Here is a 20,875-nt window from a genome sequence, read left to right on the forward strand (position 1 = left end):
TTAATTTGATAAAAAAGGTTTGCATGGGATAAAATAAATTTGGCTAAAACACATGAGAAAACTCATGCACAATGTTGATGAAACGATGAATTTTTTTTTTTTTTTTTTTTTTAGCTTTCATATAAGACAATTTCTTACTGGTCACTATGGTATATGATATGATGGGATTATGGGCGAATTTTATTTCAAATCGAAAGTTGAATTACGAGGATTCGTGTAAAAATCGTTAATCGGAAAAGTACACGCTACATCCCCAGGTCACGATTCCCTAATGAGCACAGACCGAATAAAATCGCCATCTATTCAACGAATGCATCCCTGAAGTGCAGATCCTCAATATAAACTCACTTACTTATAAAAATTGCACATAAGTATCCCTTAGCGATCACCACGCTCCATTTATTGTTATGCAGAACAGATGATCACCGATCTCGGCCATTTTTTGTCTGTCGTCTCCGATTTGTTATAAGCTCTCTGATTGGTCCACTCGCTCCTATGAGTCAATCAGAGAGCTTGTATCAAAGATATCTGATGGCCCATCAAGCGTACTCCCATACAGCATGGAGCTATGCGTTGTAACGGCGCGCACATGGTTGTAAAAATCGTTATGTACGGAAAAGGCGCCAGAGGCCTGCATATATATATCCCATAATTATCACATATGCTGTTAACACCGTAAGTATGCAAAATAATCATAATTCCTAAGATACGGACTTACTATAGATATGAATAAATTGATATGCCACGAGCCATTAATCACTTCCGCCGCGACACTACACACCAGGTGTACTAGGGAATGAAACCGGATACGTTGCTACTGACGCTGATCGGCAAGATGGCGGACGACAGTGTTTATCTCTGGTTCAAGGAACGCTGTCACACATGACAGAAAAGCTGATCTGGTTGAGAGGTATTAAATCAAATGAATATGTTTTACTGAATATAATCTCTTGAATGAGGTAACCCGATCTCGATCACTTAAAGGTATTTTTTCTCAGCTCTACGTAAGATATATCAACATGGCGACTATCGTCTCTTTCTCTGTTTTGTAAGAAAATATCCCGATTTTTTTATAATTTTTCAAATCTGGTATTTTTCAGAAAAAAGTTAGGTATGTTCAGCATTCCATCCACCAAATACACAAGTATGTATCACAACATTCATTTTTATTAAGGTAATGCCCCCTGTGTTGTACATGTACATGTACTATATACCCCAGATGGAGGGAAAACTCCCCGAAACAAAAATTCTACCCCACCTAGTTTTAGCGGCTAAACAAATCACATTTATAGCGAGTATAAAGAGTTACTACCGTTAGAAAGAGGGATAATTTTCCTTTCAGATACATCCTACACTACTATACAAAGTGACGTCACTAAGACGATAGCAGCCCCGTTTAAACAACATATTACGTATGAACGATTTACGTTTGGCGTAACCCACACACCAGACACAACTGGTAAAAAATACACGCATATGAAGCATAAGAAAGTGGAACTATGGATTTTCACAGCTTGATTATGGACATTTTATGTCATTTTACCTGAAACGGAGCTGCTCCCGTCTTAGTCCAATAGTGACGTACTTACCATGGATATGTAGTTGCCATAGATATGTAGTTACCATAGTTATATATGTAGTTACCATAGATATGTAGTTACCATAGATATGTAGTTACCATAGATATGTAGTTACCATAGATATGTAGTTACCATAGATATGTAGTTACCATAGATATGTAGTTACCATAGATATGTAGTTACCATAGATATGTAGTTACCATAGATATGTAGTTACCATAGATATGTAGTTACCATAGATATGTAGTTACCATAGATATGTAGTTACCATAGATATGTAGTTACCATAGTTATATATGTAGTTACCATAGATATGTAGTTACCATAGATATGTAGTTACCATAGATATGTAGTTACCATAGATATGTAGTTACCATAGATATGTAGTTACCATAGATATGTAGTTACCATAGATATGTAGTTACCATAGATATGTAGTTACCATAGATATGTAGTTACCATAGATATGTAGTTACCATAGATATGTAGTTACCATAGATATGTAGTTACCATAGTATGTAGTTACCATAGATATGTAGTTACCATAGATATGTAGTTACCATAGATATGTAGTTACCATAGATATGTAGTTACCATGATATGTAGTTACCATAGATATGTAGTTACCATAGATATGTAGTTACCATAGATATGTAGTTACCATAGATATGTAGTTACCATAGATATGTAGTTACCATAGATATGTAGTTACCATAGATATGTAGTTACCATAGATATGTAGTTACCATAGATATGTAGTTACCATAGATATGTAGTTACCATAGATATGTAGTTACCATAGATATGTAGTTACCATAGATATGTAGTTACCATAGATATGTAGTTACCATAGATATGTAGTTACCATAGATATGTTGTTACCATAGATATGTAGTTACCATAGATATGTAGTTACCATAGATATGTAGTTACCATAGATATGTAGTTACCATAGATATGTAGTTACCATAGATATGTAGTTACCATAGATATGTAGTTACCATAGATATGTAGTTACCATAGATATGTAGTTACCATAGATATGTAGTTACCATAGTTATATATGTAGTTACCATAGATATGTAGTTACCATAGATATGTAGTTACCATAGATATGTAGTTACCATAGATATGTAGTTACCATAGATATGTAGTTACCATAGATATGTAGTTACCATAGATATGTAGTTACCATAGATATGTAGTTACCATAGATATGTAGTTACCATAGATATGTAGTTACCATAGATATGTAGTTACCATGTATGTAGTTACCTAGTATGTAGTTACCATAGATATGTAGTTACCATAGATATGTAGTTTACCATAGATATGTAGTTACCATAGATATGTAGTTACCATAGATATGTAGTTACCATAGATATAGTTACCATAGATATGTAGTTACCATAGATATGTAGTTACCATGATAGTTACCATAGATATGTTTACCATGTATGTAGTTACCAGTAGATATGTAGTTACCATGATATGTAGTTACCATAGATATGTAGTTACCATCGATATGTAGTTACCATAGATATGTTGTTACCATCGGTATGTAGTTACCATAGATATGTAGTTACCATCGGTATGTAGTTACCATCGGTATGTAGTTACCATAGATATGTAGTTACCACATGTATGTAATTACTATAGATATGTACTTACTATAGATATATATTTACACTTGCTAGGCTTGTTCACTATACGCTAATACAAGCCGATTTTGTTTACCATAATATAACTGCATGGTAACAGTGAACTTTGAACTTGCGTATGAAAATGTTCTATGCAACGTAAAGATGCTACTTTTTTAAAAAGAAACACATGGCTTTGTTTACATTTTGACGCAAAATTACGTGTATATTGTTGTTTTTCATAGAGTTTTGGGAAAATGTAAACAATATAGACATGTTTTATATTTATATATGATACAAACATTTTTTAAATTAACAATTGTATAAAGAAACGAAAAAAAAAACCCGACCGGGGCGACGTGCAGTGCTTTCATTTTTGTTACAAAATGATGGGTGTCAAATGTAAACATTACTTTTGTGTCTGTGTTCGTCCTACGATCGAGTCTTTGGGGTGGACGGGCGTGAGACCTTCTGACCGAGGTCAGTTATAAACATATCCTCTTATCTTTGTTCTTTGAGAATTTAATCATGTGTATTATAAAACATGCACCGCTAGTAATCCACGTGTTGGCAGTCCATCGAACACAAGTGATGGCGATGGATCCAAGCGTAGATTATATAATCACATGGCTCCCAAGGATGTAAAATCGTCAAGTCAGAAGACATCTCAAACACATTGAGCTACCTGAACATCGGTGTTTTGACAACTTCGGAAAACTCCAGTTTGTAAGCGTGCGTCAGCTTCGCTACGCTGCACAATAACGATCACCGAGTTCACACATGTGGCCGAGTACAAATTCTTTATGTTATTATGCTATGTATTAACTTTTAGCAAAATTGAATATATATTTAAAGTTCTTATGTGATAAGATAAAATTATCTCTGAAATTTACATTTATGTCATGTTTATTTTACAGTAAAATATTGACCTTTTTTTTTGTCGTCGCGGATGAATAATTCTACCTTATGTGAAGAGTCATCATTGGCTGTTCAATTGAGTAAGCTCCTCCCACTTTTAACCGACTTTTATTGAATAATTACGTCACATTCAAATGACGATTTGATTGCATAATATATATATAAAAAAAAGTCATGTGAGTGTAAATATAGGGAATGAATTTCACTTTTATGTTAACCATACTTGTATGGAGCAATTCCTCTAAGCATGGTTAAAATAAAAACGAAATCCAATCCCTACGTATGTAGTCACCATAGATACGTTGTTACCATAGATATGTAGTTACCATAGCTACGTTGTTACCATAGATATGTAGTTACCATAGATATGTAGTTACCATAGATATGTAGTTACCATAGATATGTAGTTACCATAGATATGTAGTTACCATAGATATGTAGTTACCATAGATATGTAGTTACCATAGATATGTAGTTACCATAGATATGTAGTTACCATAGATATGTAGTTACCATCGATATGTAGTTACCATAGATATGTAGTTACCATAGATATGTAGTTACCATATGTATGTAGTTACCATAGATATGTAGTTACCATAGATATGTAGTTACCATAGATATGTAGTTACCATAGATATGTAGTTACCATAGATATGTAGTTACCATAGATATGTAGTTACCATAGATATGTAGTTACCATAGATAGTAGTTACCATGATATGTAGTTACCATATATATGTAGTTACCATAGATATGTAGTTACCATGATATGTATTAGAGTATGTAGTTACCATAGATATGTAGTTACCATGATATGTAGTTACCATAGATATGTAGTTACCATAGATATGTAGTTACCATAGATATGTAGTTACCATAGATATGTAGTTACCATAGTATGTAGTTACCTGATATGTAGTTACCATAGATATGTAGTTACCATCGATATGTAGTTACCATAGATATGTAGTTACCATAGATATGTAGTTACCATAGATATGTAGTTACCATAGATATGTAGTTACCATAGATATGTAGTTACCATAGATATGTAGTTACCATCGATATGTAGTTACCATAGATATGTAGTTACCATAGATATGTAGTTACCATAGATATGTAGTTACCATAGATATGTAGTTACCATAGATATGTAGTTACCATAGATATGTAGTTACCATAGATATGTAGTTACCATAGCTACGTTGTTACCATAGATATGTAGTTACCATCGATACGTAGTTACCATAGATATATATTTACACTTGCTAGGCTTGTTCACTATACGCGAATACTAGCCGATTTTGTTTACCATAACTGCATGGTAACATTGAACTTTGAACTTGTGTATGAAAATGTTCTATGCAACGTAAAGGGGCTACTTTTTTAAAAGGAAACACATGGCTTTGTTTACATTTTGACGCAACGTTAATTGTATACTGTTGTTTTTCATAGAATTTTGGAAAAATGTAAACAATATATACATGTTTTATATTTATATATTTACAGTTTGCACTGACATGGACTCAATAACCATGCTTTCTAGTATTATCATTATCAGTGCATAATGTTAGCACAACACGCGCGTCGATTCTATTGTTACGTGAATAGTCGATGGCGTAGCAACGTGGGATCATGACCCCACTTTTGGCGGGAACATATGAATGACTCGATTCCAATCAGCTGTTCAATCGAATTCGTTGACGATGACGGGAGAGAAAAGAATATGTGTATTTTAATAAAAAAATATGCAACTGCCGCGGGAATTAATAATATTAATTTACTTGAAAAACTGTAAATATAAGGAATAGATGTTTATTTTGTTCGCCGGGGTTACATAATTTACACGTGCTCCATTATCATTATACCCTCATAACCTCAGCAAAATAAGCATCTATTCCTTAAATATGATACAAACATTTTTTAAATTAACAATTGTATAAAGAAACGGGAAAAATATCCCGACCAGGGCGGCGTTCAATGCTTTCATTTTTGTTACAAAATGATGGGTGTCAAATGTAAACATTACCTCTGTGTCTGTGTTCGTCCTATGATCGAGTCTTTGGGGTGGACGGGCGTGAGACCCTCTGATAGGGGTCAGTTATAAACATATCCTCTTGTCTTTGTTCTTTGAGAATTTAATCATGTGTATTATAAAACATGAACCGCTAGTAATCCACGTGTTGACAGTTACGCGTCACCACAAATACATTGTATCCATCGAACACAAGTGAAATTGTTCCATCTATCGATGGCGATGGATCTAAGCGTAGATTATATAAAAACATGGCTGCCAAGGATGTAATATCGTCAAGTCAGACTACATCTGTACATCTCAAACACATTGAACTACTTGAACATCGGTGTTTTGACAACTTCGGAAAACTCCAGTGTGTAAGCGTGCGTCAGCTTCGCCTCGCTGCACAATACCGGTCACCGAGTTCACACATGTGGCCGAGTACAAATTCTTTATGTTATTACGATATATATTAACTTTTAGCAAAATTGAATATATATTTAAAGTTCGGATCTGATTAAATAAAATTATCTCTGAAATTTACTTTGTTTGTCATGTTTATTTTACAATAAAATATTGAACATTTTTGTCGTCGCGGATGATAATTTTACATTATGTGAAGAGTCATCATTCGCTGTTCAATTGAGTAAGCTCCTCCCACTTTTGACCGACTTTTATTGAATAATTACGTCACATTCAACTAACGATTTTATTGCATAAAACATAAAAAAGTCACGTGAGTGTAAATATAGGGATTGGATTTCGTTTTATGTTAACCATGCTTGTATAGAGCAATTTTTCTAAGAATATACATTGGCTCTTAGAGGAATTGCTCCATACAAGCATGGTTAACATAAAAGCGAAATCCAATCCCTATGTAGTTACCATTGATATGTAATTACCATAGATATGTAGTTACCATAGATATGTAGTTACCATAGATATGTAGTTACCATAGATATGTAGTTACCATAGATATGTAGTTACCATAGATATGTAGTTACCATAGATATGTAGTTACCATAGATATGTAGTTACCATAGATATGTAGTTACCATAGATATGTAGTTACCATAGATATGTAGTTACCATCGGTATGTAGTTACCATAGATATGTAGTTACCATAGATATGTAGTTACCATATACATGATATGTAGTTACCATAGATACATAGTAGTTACCATGATGTAGATAGTTACCTGATATGTAGTTACCATGATATGTATTACATGTAGTTACCATAGATATGAGTAGTTACCATAGATATGTAGTTACCATGTAGTTACATGTATGTAGTTACCATAGATAGGTTACATGATATGTAGTTACCATGATATGTAGTTAATGCAGTTACCATGATATGTGTTACCATGATATGTAGTTACCAGATAGATATGTAGTTACCATAGATATGTAGTTACCATAGATATGTAGTTACCATAGATATGTAGTTACCATAGATATGTAGTTACCATAGATATGTAGTTACCATAGATATGTAGTTACCATAGATATGTAGTTACCATAGATATGTAGTTACCATGATATGAGTTATAGATATGTAGTTACCAAATGTAGATATGTAGTTACCATAGATATGTAGTTACCATAGATATGTAGTTACCATAGATATGTGTTACCATAGATATGTAGTTACATAGATATGTGTACCATCGATATGTAGTTACCATAGATATGTAGTTACCATAGATATGTAGTTACCATCGATATGTAGTTACCATAGATATGTAGTTACCATAGATATGTAGTTACCATAGATATGTAGTTACCATAGATATGTAGTTACCATAGATATGTTGTTACCATCGATACGTAGTTACCATAGATATGTAGTTACCTTTGATATGTATTTACCATAGATATGTTGTTACCACATATATGTAGTTACCATAGATATGTAGTTACCATCGATATGTATTTATGTAGGTACCATAGATATGTAATTACCGTCGATACGTAGTTACCAGATATGTAGTTACCATATATATGTAGATACCATCGATACGTAGTAACCATATGTATGTAATTACTATAGATATGTCGTTACCAGTGTACATTTGTAGTATTGTATACTTACCTGGGTTACTACACGTGACGATAACGTCAGAGTCACATGGCATCTCCCAATTGACCGTATGACAGTAAGACAGATGGCCCTCCACACCAGAACAATTAAACTCAATACCATTCCACCTTTCTTTACTGGAATTCTGTATTCCTCCAGCCTTTGACTTTCCTGTTCTGTAAATTATACATGTACACAGTTCAACTTGTCTTTTGTCTTGTTTTCTTTTATATAGATAAAAATGTATATTTTTGAGATGAGACATTGAACAGTTCTCTGTCTGTTATACCGGTACTTTATCAGCCCATAAAGGAAACATTGACGTTCCTGTTTGTAACGTCGCTTATGATTGGCTGACATAACGGCGTAACAATAGCAATTATTGATTAATCTATTCAACGCAAAAAAAACAAACAAATGTACTACACACATATACCAACAATCAAACACAAATGCTTCAATCGGAAATTTCTTAGGGCTGCTTTGATAAAATGGATGGTATCTTGATATAAACTGACATACCGAGGTAAGTTTGTTTTCTATCTTTCATTCTTATGAAACTATATTGTGAAGTCACGGTGTCTATTTTCCTATGTCACATCTAATACAGTCTGTTAATAATCATATATTTTCTGAAATTGGGTAGTGTTTTGTGTCCGGCTGAGTTATAGACCTTGACACAGTATTAAATCCGACTTACCTGAGTTAGAGACATTGACACAGTATTAAATCCGACTTACCTGAGTTATAGACCTTGACACAGTATTAACTCCAACTAACTTGAGTTATAGACCTTGACACAGTATTAACTCCGACTTACCTAAATCCGTATTGTTTACACACGACATTTGTGTTTTCTTCTGTCCAGCTATCTCTACAAAGACCTTTCCACTTGAAATCTCCATTTGAATTTTTCCGGAAAACTTCCACCCTTTTTCTACCACTAAGGGTCTGATAGCCATTCAAACGAACTGCACCTGTTGAAAACCGGAAAGTTCTATGTTTATTAAAATCATGACACTTTTACTTGCAAATCAATTAAGTCACAACATCTTGTAATGCTTTACTTACCTAGATAGACCCCTATGTTACTGGTCAGGACTGAATTGGGACGTCCCAATGCCTCTACGTATCACGGTTATACATCCATATGTAGGTCAATAAATGTAGCTCACAATGACCTTATTTGAATACACATCATTTCACCTGACCTCACTACATCTTTTCTGAAGATCACGTAGACGAAATGACAGCAATGGAAGTAACTCCGGTAGATCAGAATGATAATCCCTCGTGAAGTATTTTGCGAGACTAGCACTTCCATGAAATACCAATGTATCATGCAACAATTATCACTAAATTATGGCAAATCAATGTAACTTCAGGTTTCTAATGTAGATGCAAGAAATTGATAAAGTTACACATCTAGCAAGGATAGGTATAATTTAACGTGAACCATATTTTATGTAGCAATCTTTAGAAACCAAACCCACGAACAAAGCATGCTCACCATGACACGTTACTCTAACACTAACTGAACATGCCCCTTCGATTAAACATGAGCCAGTCTTGCAACCATGTAAAGCATTTTCTGTCCCGTTACACTTGTACTGCACTGTGTCTCGGTCCGCGGAATACGATAGCTCTTCTGTCATTTCCCCTCCTCTAGAAAAACGAAGAGGAAAAAAGTACAAAATGACCAGTGTACAAAAATAAAAAAACATGACAAAAATATTTTCCATGGGGAAAGCAAAAACAACAAATTAAACAAACAAAGGGAAAGAGAGAAAGGGCGAAGGATTACAAGTATCCATGTTCAGTTGTTTACCAATTTTTATATATTAGTCTTGTGATAAACTACAATATCAAACATAGAGCAATCTACTGATAAACTATGTAACATAAACATATATAAACTACAATCGTTCGACCAATTTTCGTAAAATTTAGATAGTCATGATAGACATTTCCCCAGTAAATATCCACATACCCAAATCCTAATTCTTTGCACGTGATATAAGCATTTTTGTTTGACCAACACCCCTTTCCACACACGGGCCACCAGAGATTAAATGCTGCCTGATATAATTCAACGATGCCTGAGCGGTCAGTTCCATTCACAAGTCGAACTGAAAAAGGAGAGAATGACACCTTAGATGAATGATTTTCATTTCTGTAAGAAGTCTACCGCTGAAATGTCAAAGTCCAATGTCTTGATACGGAAGGGCGAAATAGTTGTACACTGTAACCTGGTTCCACTGACTATCTGATATATCAGAATGCCTATTAAGACTGCACAGTGATGTTAAGGTCACCATGCAGTTGTTTCGTCCTTTCTGGACACGTCAGTGATGTTAAGGACACTATACAGCTGTTTCATCCTTCGAGGACTCGTCAGTGTTGTTAGGGACACCATACCACTGTTTTGTCCTTCTAGGACACGTCAGTGATGTTAGGGACACCATACAGCTGTTTTGTCCTTCTAAGACTCGTCAGTGATGTTAGGGACACCGTACAGCTGTTTCGTCCTTTCTGGACACCTCAGTGATGTTAAGGACACCGTACAGCTGTTTTGTCCTTCTAAGACTCGTCAGTGATGTTAGGGATACCATACAGCTGTTTCGTCCTTCTAAGACTCGTCAGTGAAGTTAGGGATACCATCCAGCTGTTATCGTATCTAAGACTCGTCAGTGACGTTAGGGATACCATACAGCTGTTATGTCCTTCTTGGATCCGTCAGTGACGTTAGGGATGCGAACAGCTGTTTGGTCCTTCTACAATTTGGGAGTCGTCAGTGATGTTTGGGACTTTCTAGAAGGTTATTAATGTATATTGTTATACCCCTATAAAATATTTTCTATATAAACTCTACGGACAAAAATGCCAATAAATAAACTGTTCCGTCGAGCGGCCCAAAGAACTGTTAAAATCGACTGTTAAAATGTGCTGTTGGACCGGAGTGACGTCACAATGGGATATAACAAAACAGTTATCGACTGGGCTTTCGGGCAGCAGATGATTTGTTGGACCCTCACACAAACCGTTGCTCTCGGCCTTCGGCCTCGGGGAACAGTTTGTTTTCGGGTCCAACAAATCATCTGTTACCCTCAACCCCAGTCAACAACTGTATATTGATGTCCTTGGGAAATGTGAAGTCAAATTCACATGGATCTGAGAATTAGTTACAGTTTACATGTATATCAATATGGACCCATCAGTGCCAATAGACCAGTTTTGGACATTATAGGGGTCTAGAACAACCATTTTGGACAACTTTCGGTAAAAGATGGCGACGCCCATGGTAACACGCTTCAGCGTAATCAGTTGGCGATAAGAGGTATTTCTTCTTCGATCACATCTATATCTGCTGTACATGGGTTATAGATGATGGTTTCTTGGCTTTTGTATGTGAATTTCAACTAAAAATGTGACAAGGTGTATTCTGTTTGATTATATCTATAGTCGCTCTTTTTGTATTGGCGGTGTACGGTCAAACAGTTGGCCTTAGCTCAAAAGGCCCCAGTGAAAACAGTTCCGATTAAGATTACACACTACGGTTCTGTTTCTAGTAAAATTCAAGAAACAAATTACGGCTTTGTTGTTTATTCATTTTTCAACTGTTTGCGCTGTATAGTTCAAAGTATTGCTGTATGAAATTACATGTAGATATCTGTATATGTAAATAAAACATTAGAAAGTATAACGATCAATTAACGGTTATCGTGTATATCATGTTTTCTTTTTTTCATATCATTATCTTTAAATACTAAATCTTAATGTCTAGAATTGTTTTTTTTCTATACGGTACGGTAGAAATAATTATAAGCATAGATTTATTTATCACATTGTGGCTGATTGGAAGAGATCAAGTGAACAAGTTTACAAACTTTCACACATCTCTCTAAAAATCTTCCCTTCCAGTTAATATATAGAGAAAGTATGGGTTAAATATTATCAGACGTTTTCATATGTGGATACATTTGTATGAAGGATAGGGATATTGTACCTTAGGATCACAAAATGTTGTAAAATTCGAGGCTTGCCCGAGGGTAAAACACGTGTATCCCTATCCTTCATATCCACGCATGCAAATCCCGTTGTTGGTATCTTTTAAAGTAAATCCAGTCTAGTTTGTGAAAAATATTGTTAAAATTGTACCAAGAACACAGTAATTACATCACGCTTCATTGCATGGGTAGCCATTCAATACAATCTCCGGCGACATGAGTGTAAGTGTATTGCCTTAGACCAACCAGTATTAAACGTGTAGGTATCGGAGAAAAAGTGTATTTGTTTGTTCATTACGTATCCCTATTATGAAACTGATTTCCGATAATATGTTATGTCTTCAAATTTCTTGTAGTAACGCTGCATTTTAGTTCTTCGATTTTTACAGATAGATACAATCATTAGCTCTGACAAAGAGTTATTGTAAACTAGGAGAAACTTATAATCCTTAAATGCAATTGACCTTGTGTGTCATTAACACATGAGATAACTTTTCTAGAACTAATCAAAGAGACGCAAATTAGTTACCACTTTATGTTTAGTTTTGTGTGACTAAAAAGTCAGATAACTAAACAGATCTCTGTGTACAAGTACAATCCTTTGAGCGGGACGCGTGGTAGAACGGACTTGTGTAACACATAAATAAATAAACAAAAACTTAAACGACCCATCCCTCAATAAGAAAATGTTATCTTATGTGTTAATGCAACGTCATTTAAGGATTTTACAAATATAACGTTCTCTTATTTGCGATCATTCCTTGCCAGTGTTAATGATTGCATCTATAAAAATCGAAGATCTAAAATGTCGCGTTATCACAAGAAATTTGAAGACATAACAACTATCGGACACCAGTTTAATAAAAGGGATACGTAATGAACATAAAAAAATACACTTTTTCTTTGACCCATATACTTTCTCTATCTAATGACTGCAAGGGAAGATTTTTAGAGATTTGTGCGATTGATAACTTGTTCCCTTGATCCCTTCCAATCAGCCAAAATGTGATAAAATACAAAATATATTTATGCTTATAATTATTACTACCGTACCGACGAAAAAACCCAATTCTTGTCATTTTAAGAAATTAATATGAAAAAAGAATTGATGTAATACACAATAGTCATTAATTCATCTTTATACTTTCATACATCAATACTTTGAACAATACAACCTAAACAGTTGAAAAACGAATAAACATCAAAGCCGTAATTTGTTTCTCGAATTTTAATAGAAACAGAACCGTTGTGTGTATTTTATTTTCACAGGGGCCTTTTCGACTGAACACCGCAATAAATAGAGCGACTGTATCATAATAAAAAAAAGGAGCCACCTTATCCAATTCCTAGTTGTCATTTATATACAAAAGCAAAGAAATCTTAACCCATGCACATTAGATATAGATGCAGTCGAAGAAGAATTACCTCCTATCGCCAACTGATTACAGGGGTAACATACAGGAAAGTCTGTCTCAGTACACAGTTACAGTGGGGCAGGGGTAACATACAGGAAAGTCTGTCTCAGTTCACAGTTACAGTGGGACAGGGGTAACATACAGGAAAGTCTGTCTCAGTACACAGTTACAGTGGGGCAGGGGTAACATACAGCAAAGTCTGTCTCAGTACACAGTTACAGTGGGGCAGGGGTAACATACAGGGAAGTCTGTCTCAGTACACAGTTACAGTGGGGAGGGGTAACATACAGGAAAGTCTGTCTCAGTTCACAGTTACAGTGGGGCAGGGGTAACATACAGGGAAGTCTGTCTCAGTACACAGTTACAGTGGGGCAGGGGTAACATACAGGGAAGTCTGTCTCAGTACACAGTTACAGTGGGGCAGGGGTAACATACAGGAAAGTCTGTCTTAGTACACAGTTACAGTGGGGCAGGGGTAACATACAGGGAAGTCTGTCTCAGAACACAGTTACAGTGGGGCAGGGGTAACATACAGGGAAGTCTGTCTCAGTACACAGTTACAGTGGGGCAGGGGTAACATACAGGAAAGTCTGTCTCAGTAACAGTTACAGTGGGGCAGGGGTAACATACAGGAAGGTTCTGGGCAGGGGTAATACAAATTGTTATAACAGTTACAGGGGCAGGGGTAACATACAGGGAAGTCTGTCTCAGTACACGTTACAGTGGGGCAGGGGTAACATACAGGGAAGTCTGTCTCAGTACACAGTTACAGTGGGGCAGGGGTAACATACAGGAAAGTCTGTCTCAGTACACAGTTACAGTGGGGCAGGGGTAACATACAGGGAAGTCTGTCTCAGTATACAGTTACAGTGGGGCAGGGGTAACATACAGGGAAGTTTGTCTCAGTACACAGTTACAGTGGGGCAGGGGTAACATACAGCAAAGTCTGTCTCAGTATACAGTTACAGTGGGGCAGGGGTAACATACAGGGAAGTCTGTCTCAGTACAGTTACAGTGGGGCAGGGGTAACATACAGCAAAGTCTGTCTCAGTACACAGTTACAGTGGGGCAGGGGTAACATACAGGAAAGTCTGTCTCAGTACACAGTTACAGTGGGGCAGGGGCAACATACAGCGAAGTCTGTCTCAGTACACAGTTACAGTGGGGCAGGGGTAACATACAGGGAAGTCTGTCTCAGTACACAGTTACAGTGGGGCAGGTATATTGTTAAAGGTTGTTTACAGACACTAGGACATGGTCTGATGCCCAGGTAGGTAATTAGTAAGACGTATATATTGTTATAGGTTGTTTACAGACACCAGGACGTGGTCTGACGCCCAGGTAGGTAATTAGTAAGACGTATATATTGTTATAGGTTGTTTACAGACACCAGGACGTGGTCTGACGCCCAGGTAGGTAATTAGTAAGACGTATATATTGTTATAGGTTGTTTACAGACACCAGGACGTGGTCTGACGCCCAGGTAGGTAATTAGTAAGACGTATATATTGTTATAGGTTGTTCACAGACACCAGGACGTGGTCTGACGCCCAGGTAGGTAATTAGTAAGACGTATATATTGTCATAGGTTGTTTACAGACACCAGGACGTGGTCTGACGCCCAGGTAGGTAATTAGTAAGACGTATATATTGTTATAGGTTGTTTACAGACACCAGGACGTGGTCTGACGCCCAGGTAGGTAATTAGTAAGACGTATATATTGTTATAGGTTGTTTACAGACACCAGGACGTGGTCTGACGCCCAGGTAGGTAATTAGTAAGACGTATATATTGTTATAGGTTGTTTACAGACACGTGGTCTGACGCCCAGACAGGTTATAAGAAAGACTATAATCTGTAGTCTATCATTCAAATGAAATATAATCAAAATTGCCCCCTCCCAAAAAAAAAGAAGAAGAAAGAAAAAAGAGCGACAAAGCATATCAACACGAAGAGAGTAGTATACATATCAAAGCTTAACATCTATGTTATGATGGTTTCTCCCAAATTAAATACCAAATAGAGTTTGGGATTCAATGAGACAAGCAGGCTTCATACCTGGATCAACCAAAGCGGGTGACGTCACACACAAAATGTGGAGAAGTTATTGTTTATGTGACGCAACACATGAATTAATAATATAACTACGTTATATCAAGTAGTTATATCAATTTGGTGCTGCATGTATCGATAAATCGGAATATTTATCGATATCAATTAATGATAATAACAACGTGAATATGTTATATCACTAAATAAACAAGAGGCCCAAGGGGCCTGTATCGCTCACCTGGTTTGTAATGCCATGTAATGTTCTAAATATAAGTTCATTGTTTCTTTTCTGAAAGAATTTGAATATTTACCTCTAATTCCCCTATTGGGCCCCACTTTTTCTGCTCCAGGGGGTCAAAGCCAAAATTTATACGAATTCAGTTAACCTCAAGGATGTTTCTGGCCAAATTTGGTTACAATCCATGCAGAACTCTAGGACAAGTAGCGATTTTTAGGATTTACCTCTATTTCTCCTATTGCCCCTCCCCCCTTCCTGCCCCCAGGGGGTCAGAGCCAAAATTTATACAAGTTTTGTTTCCCTTCCCCAAAGGATGTTTGTGGCCAAATTTGGTTACAATCAATGCAGAACTCTAGGACAAGTAGCGATTTATATGATTTACCTCTATTTCCCCTATTGGGCCTGCCCCTCCATACCCCCGGGGGGTCAGAGCCTAAATTTATACAAGTTCTGTTCCCCTTCCCCCAAGGATGTTTCTGGCCAAATTTGGTTACAATCCATGCAGAACTCTAGGACAAGTAGCGATTTATAGTATTTACTTCTATTTCCCCTATTGGGCCTCACCCCTCCTGCCCCCGGGGGTCAGAGCTAAAATTTATACAAGTTAGGTTCCCTTCCCCTAAGGATATTTCTGGCCAAATTTGGTTACAATCCATCCAGAACTCTAGGACAAGTAGCGATTTATAGGATTTACCTTTATTTCCTCTATTAGGCCCCGCCCCTCCTGCCCCAGGGGGGTAAGGGTCACCATTTATGCAAAATCTGATCCCCTTCCCCTAAGGAAGTTTCTGGCCAAATTTGGTTGCAATCCATGCAGAACTCTAGGACAAGTAGCAATTTATAGGATTTACCTCTATTGGGCCCCGCCCCTCCTGCCCAGGGGGGTCAGGGTTATCATTTATGCAAAATCTGATCCCCTTCTCCTAAGGAAGTTTCTGGCCAAATTTGGTTGCAATCCATGCAGAACTCTAGGACAAGTAGCGATTTATAGGATTTACCTCTATTATCCCTATTGGGCCCCGCCCCTCCTGCCCCAGGGGGGTCAGGGTCACCATTTATGCAAAATCTGATCCCCTTCTCCTAAGGAAGTTTCTGGCCAAATTTGGTTGCAATCCATGTAAAACTCTAGGACAAGTAGCGATTTATAGGAATTACCTCTATTACCCCTATTGGGCCCTGCCCCTCCTGCCCAAGGGGGGTCAGGGTCACCATTTATGCAAAATCTGTTCCCTTCCCCTAAGGAAGTTTCTGGCCAAATTTGGTTGCAATCCATGCAGAACTCTAGGACAAGTAGCGATTTATAGGATTTACCTCTATTACCCCTATTGGGCCCCGCCCCTCCTGCCCCAGGGGAGTCAGGGTCACCATTTATGCAAAATCTGATCCCCTTCCCCTAAGGAAGTTTCTGGCCAAATTTGGTTGCAATCCATGCAGAACTCTAGGACAAGTAGCGATTTATAGGATTTACCTCTATTACCCCTATTGGGCCCCGCCCCTCCTGCCCCAGGAGGGTCAGGGTCACCATTTATGCAAAATCTGATCCCCTTCCCCTAAGGAAGTTTCTGGCCAAATTTGGTTGCAATCCATGCAGAACTCTAGGACAAGTAGCGATTTATAGGATTTACCTCTATTACACCTATTGGGCCCGCCCCTCCTGCCCCAGGGGGATCAGGGTCACAATTTATGCAAAATCTGATCCCCTTCCCCGAAGGAAGTTTCTGACCAAATTTTGTTGAAATCCATGCAGTACTTTATGACAAGTAGCGATTTAAAGGAAATGTTGACGGACGGACGGACGGACGGACGACGGACGACGGACGACAAACGCCGCGCCATGGCAATAGCTCACCGGCCCTTAGGGCCAGGTGAGCTAAAAACGATGTCACAAAAGAAATTAACGATGTCACTAATAAAAAATAACGATGTCATTAGATAAATTAATGATGTCAGTAGATAAATTAATGGTGTCATTAGATAAATTAATGGTGTCATTAGATAAATTAATGATGTCATTAGATAAATTAATGATGTCAGTAGATAAATTAATGGTGTCATTAGATAAATTAATGATGTCATTAGATAAATTAATGATGTCATTAGATAAATTAATGGTGTCATTAGATAAATTAATGGTGTCATTAGATAGATTAATGATGTCATTAGATAAATTAATGATGTCATTAGATCAATTAATGATGTCAGTAGATACCTTAATGATGTCAGTAGATAAATTAATGTCTCGATTTATTGATATTACTAATTCCAGGAATTATCGAAATCATTAATTTGAATTATTGATATTATTCAGTCGAATAATTTTGCATTTTACAGATAATTTTTAAATTCTTTTTTGTGCTTTCAGAACAAATTACGTTATGTCTAAGTATGGGGCAAAGTTATAAATCCCTATTTGTAAACTTCCAAGAGATATCTGAAAAAGAAAGGAAAACAAATATGTTCTCGAAAATAGGTTTCACACGCGTCATCGAAAAACGTTCGCCATGTTGATCAACCTAAGTCACTCTTCAGCATGTAGGAGAGTAACAGCCTTAACGAAAACATGTCTGTTTGTCTGTATTTCCAACAGAGGTTTAAACATTAAAAATCATCTTCGAGTATCAACAAAGGCTATACAAGAAATACAAATGTGCCATGTACTCTCATCTGCTTGAATTCTTTTTCCAGACTTATTTTACTGTCTCTTTGTGAAGAAACATTATTTTACTATCAAAATGCTCAAATCATTGTTTTCCTTTTTTCAGAATGAATGCCTCAACCATGACAGCAACCTTGTAAAGATAGAAACAGCTGCAGAAAATTCCTGGCTGAAAATTAACCATAGCCTATTAGGTATCCAGATTAATAAATATTACGTGTTTACCTTATATCAGTGCCCAATACCGAAACGTCTAAAAGATATTGTAACGGCCAATCAGAAGTGACACAGCAAAAGGCAGCATCATTTAGAATCTATAAGTCGTCATATTTGATATTCTTCTTTCGTGCAACATTCTTTTGGTAAAAATACCTAATATCTAATATACTTTCGATAAAATCATGGGGTTTATTATTATCATTGTTGTTGATTTACTATTTGACAAGGAAGTCCATGGATCGGAGCGTACAGAAATACCCGATCTGTCTGGTTTTGGGTGTCAGACAACTCGATAGTAACATATATACACCGACTGGATTCCGGGTCAACCTAACGATGCTAATGGTAATGAAGATTGTGTTCATATCTATGATCACGGCTGGAACGATCAGCTCTGTACAATCTTTTTGCCATATTTTTGTGAAAAAGAAGGTTAGTACAAAATGGAAATTCCGACATATTTCTACATTCTGTAAATAAACTGTTAACTCTATTTCATTGATTACTTCAGTATTTGCATACACGATGTCATTCAATAATACAGTAAATGCAGTTCAGATAAATTTGCATACTGCATTATAAAATATTTAATAAGAGAACATTTAAAAATAATAACATTGATATTAACACCAATATCTCTCTCAGTTATAGTTTGTGATTAAACAGATCATAAAAGAATTCTGGTAATTCCGATTATGTAATGATACGTTGTTCATTATTGTGATTATGTTGTTTACCTTATTATCACTGTATGTTTACATTACTAACCACTTGTCATGTGACTAGTACAACATTATATCTGGACATATGAGAAATCATTCTTTATCACACAATGATAATAATAAAATCAAACAAGACACAGACAGAACAAACAAAATTATTGTAAGTACGGGTTTGTAATGATATATTTCTACCAATGGGTTACTGAGGACTATTTAGATTTAGATCTTACCAACAACAGTCTGGGCATAATAGAAATGGTTTTATCACACAATAAGATAGACATAGATAGAACAAACAAAATTATTGTAACAAAATTATTGTAAGTACGGGTTTGTAATGATATATTTCTACCAATGGGTTACTGAGGACTATTTAGATTTAGATCTTACCAACAATACAAAGCAATTTGAAATACAGACTTGATGCGGAAATATGCAAGGTTTCCTCCACCTCTGATGAAACACTACAGCTGTGTATAAAAAACTTTGTATTAACTTACATCTAACTTCATCTGTACAAGTGCTGCCACCACGAAGGCTACACCTGTCAGGAACATCCCAGAAACCATTCTCTGTAAAGGCCTGAAACAAACAAATAAGTATAAAGTCAGAAACATTCCAGAAACCATTCTCTATAACAATCTAAAATAGACATCATTACAAGATCAGTAAGTTCTGTAATGGCCTCAAATATAAAGCCTTAATACTTAGTTAATCGAGGGCTATACTATAAGACTTTCAATTAGCGTCTAAATAAATTATTATCAATGCAATGCCATGAGAAGTAGGTTGAATTTGAAAATTATTATATAACCAATCAGAATCAATCTAGAGAGGTGGGAGATGACCAATGAGAGACATTGTAGGTGTTTACTGCTATTTTTTTTTCTTTTGGTAAAAATAATGCAAAAACAACAGACGTATGAGGAGCTAAGTTCAGCAGGCTGACCTTAGGTCGGCATGCTGTATTATCATGAGAGTTCTTTTAATTTTCGTGCAATTTCTTCTTTGCCCCATATTTACTACTTCAATGAATTCGTATCCTACAGGCATATGCTAATAATGCTAGGTTTACACTATGTTCCCGGCAGCCACGGCAGCCCCGTTTCAGACCACCGTGGACAAAACGTGGTGACCGCGAGACAACGCAGAAGGACGTGATAGACAAACGTGAGCGGTCGTGATTACCGTGGATGCCGTGCCAGATTCTTAAACTGTCCAAAAAATTGCCACGGCAGTCACGGTACAGATGGTGAACGCCGCAGGACGTAATAAAACGGCATTGACGTAACAAAACGTAACAGCGCGTACGAGGCGGTA

General features: G+C 36.5%; 1 protein-coding gene and 1 long non-coding RNA gene across 4 annotated transcripts in view; one reads left to right on the forward strand and one right to left on the reverse strand.

Annotated features, from left to right (window-relative positions):
* The window catches only part of LOC138310546 (solute carrier family 15 member 2-like), a 32,803-nt gene that overhangs the window by 1,286 nt on the left and 10,642 nt on the right, over positions 1 to 20,875 (reverse strand). Inside the window, exons 4-8 of one of the 2 annotated variants that reach the window (XM_069251808.1) lie at positions 20,056 to 20,137; positions 10,236 to 10,374; positions 9,756 to 9,910; positions 9,066 to 9,222; positions 8,258 to 8,421 (exon numbers count right to left, since the gene is read on the reverse strand). In XM_069251808.1, the coding sequence (XP_069107909.1) occupies positions 8,258 to 8,421; positions 9,066 to 9,222; positions 9,756 to 9,910; positions 10,236 to 10,374; positions 20,056 to 20,137 (697 nt within the window). Of the gene's footprint in view, positions 1 to 8,257; positions 8,422 to 9,065; positions 9,223 to 9,755; positions 9,911 to 10,235; positions 10,375 to 20,055; positions 20,138 to 20,875 lie in introns of those variants that run through there. The other variant, XM_069251807.1, reaches the window with a different exon arrangement.
* On the forward strand, positions 15,262 to 19,136 carry LOC138311187 (uncharacterized). 2 transcript variants are annotated; one of them, XR_011206546.1, is made up of 3 exons: positions 15,262 to 15,434; positions 18,721 to 18,808; positions 19,061 to 19,136. It is a non-coding gene; the product is annotated as an uncharacterized lncRNA (long non-coding RNA). The 2 variants fall into 2 exon arrangements; XR_011206545.1 differs by lacking the exon at positions 19,061 to 19,136 and adding an exon at positions 18,875 to 19,040 and having other exon boundaries at positions 18,721 to 18,833.

This window comes from Argopecten irradians, chromosome 16 (genome assembly GCF_041381155.1).
Source record: "Argopecten irradians isolate NY chromosome 16, Ai_NY, whole genome shotgun sequence".
Lineage (NCBI taxonomy): Eukaryota > Metazoa > Mollusca > Bivalvia > Pectinida > Pectinidae > Argopecten > Argopecten irradians.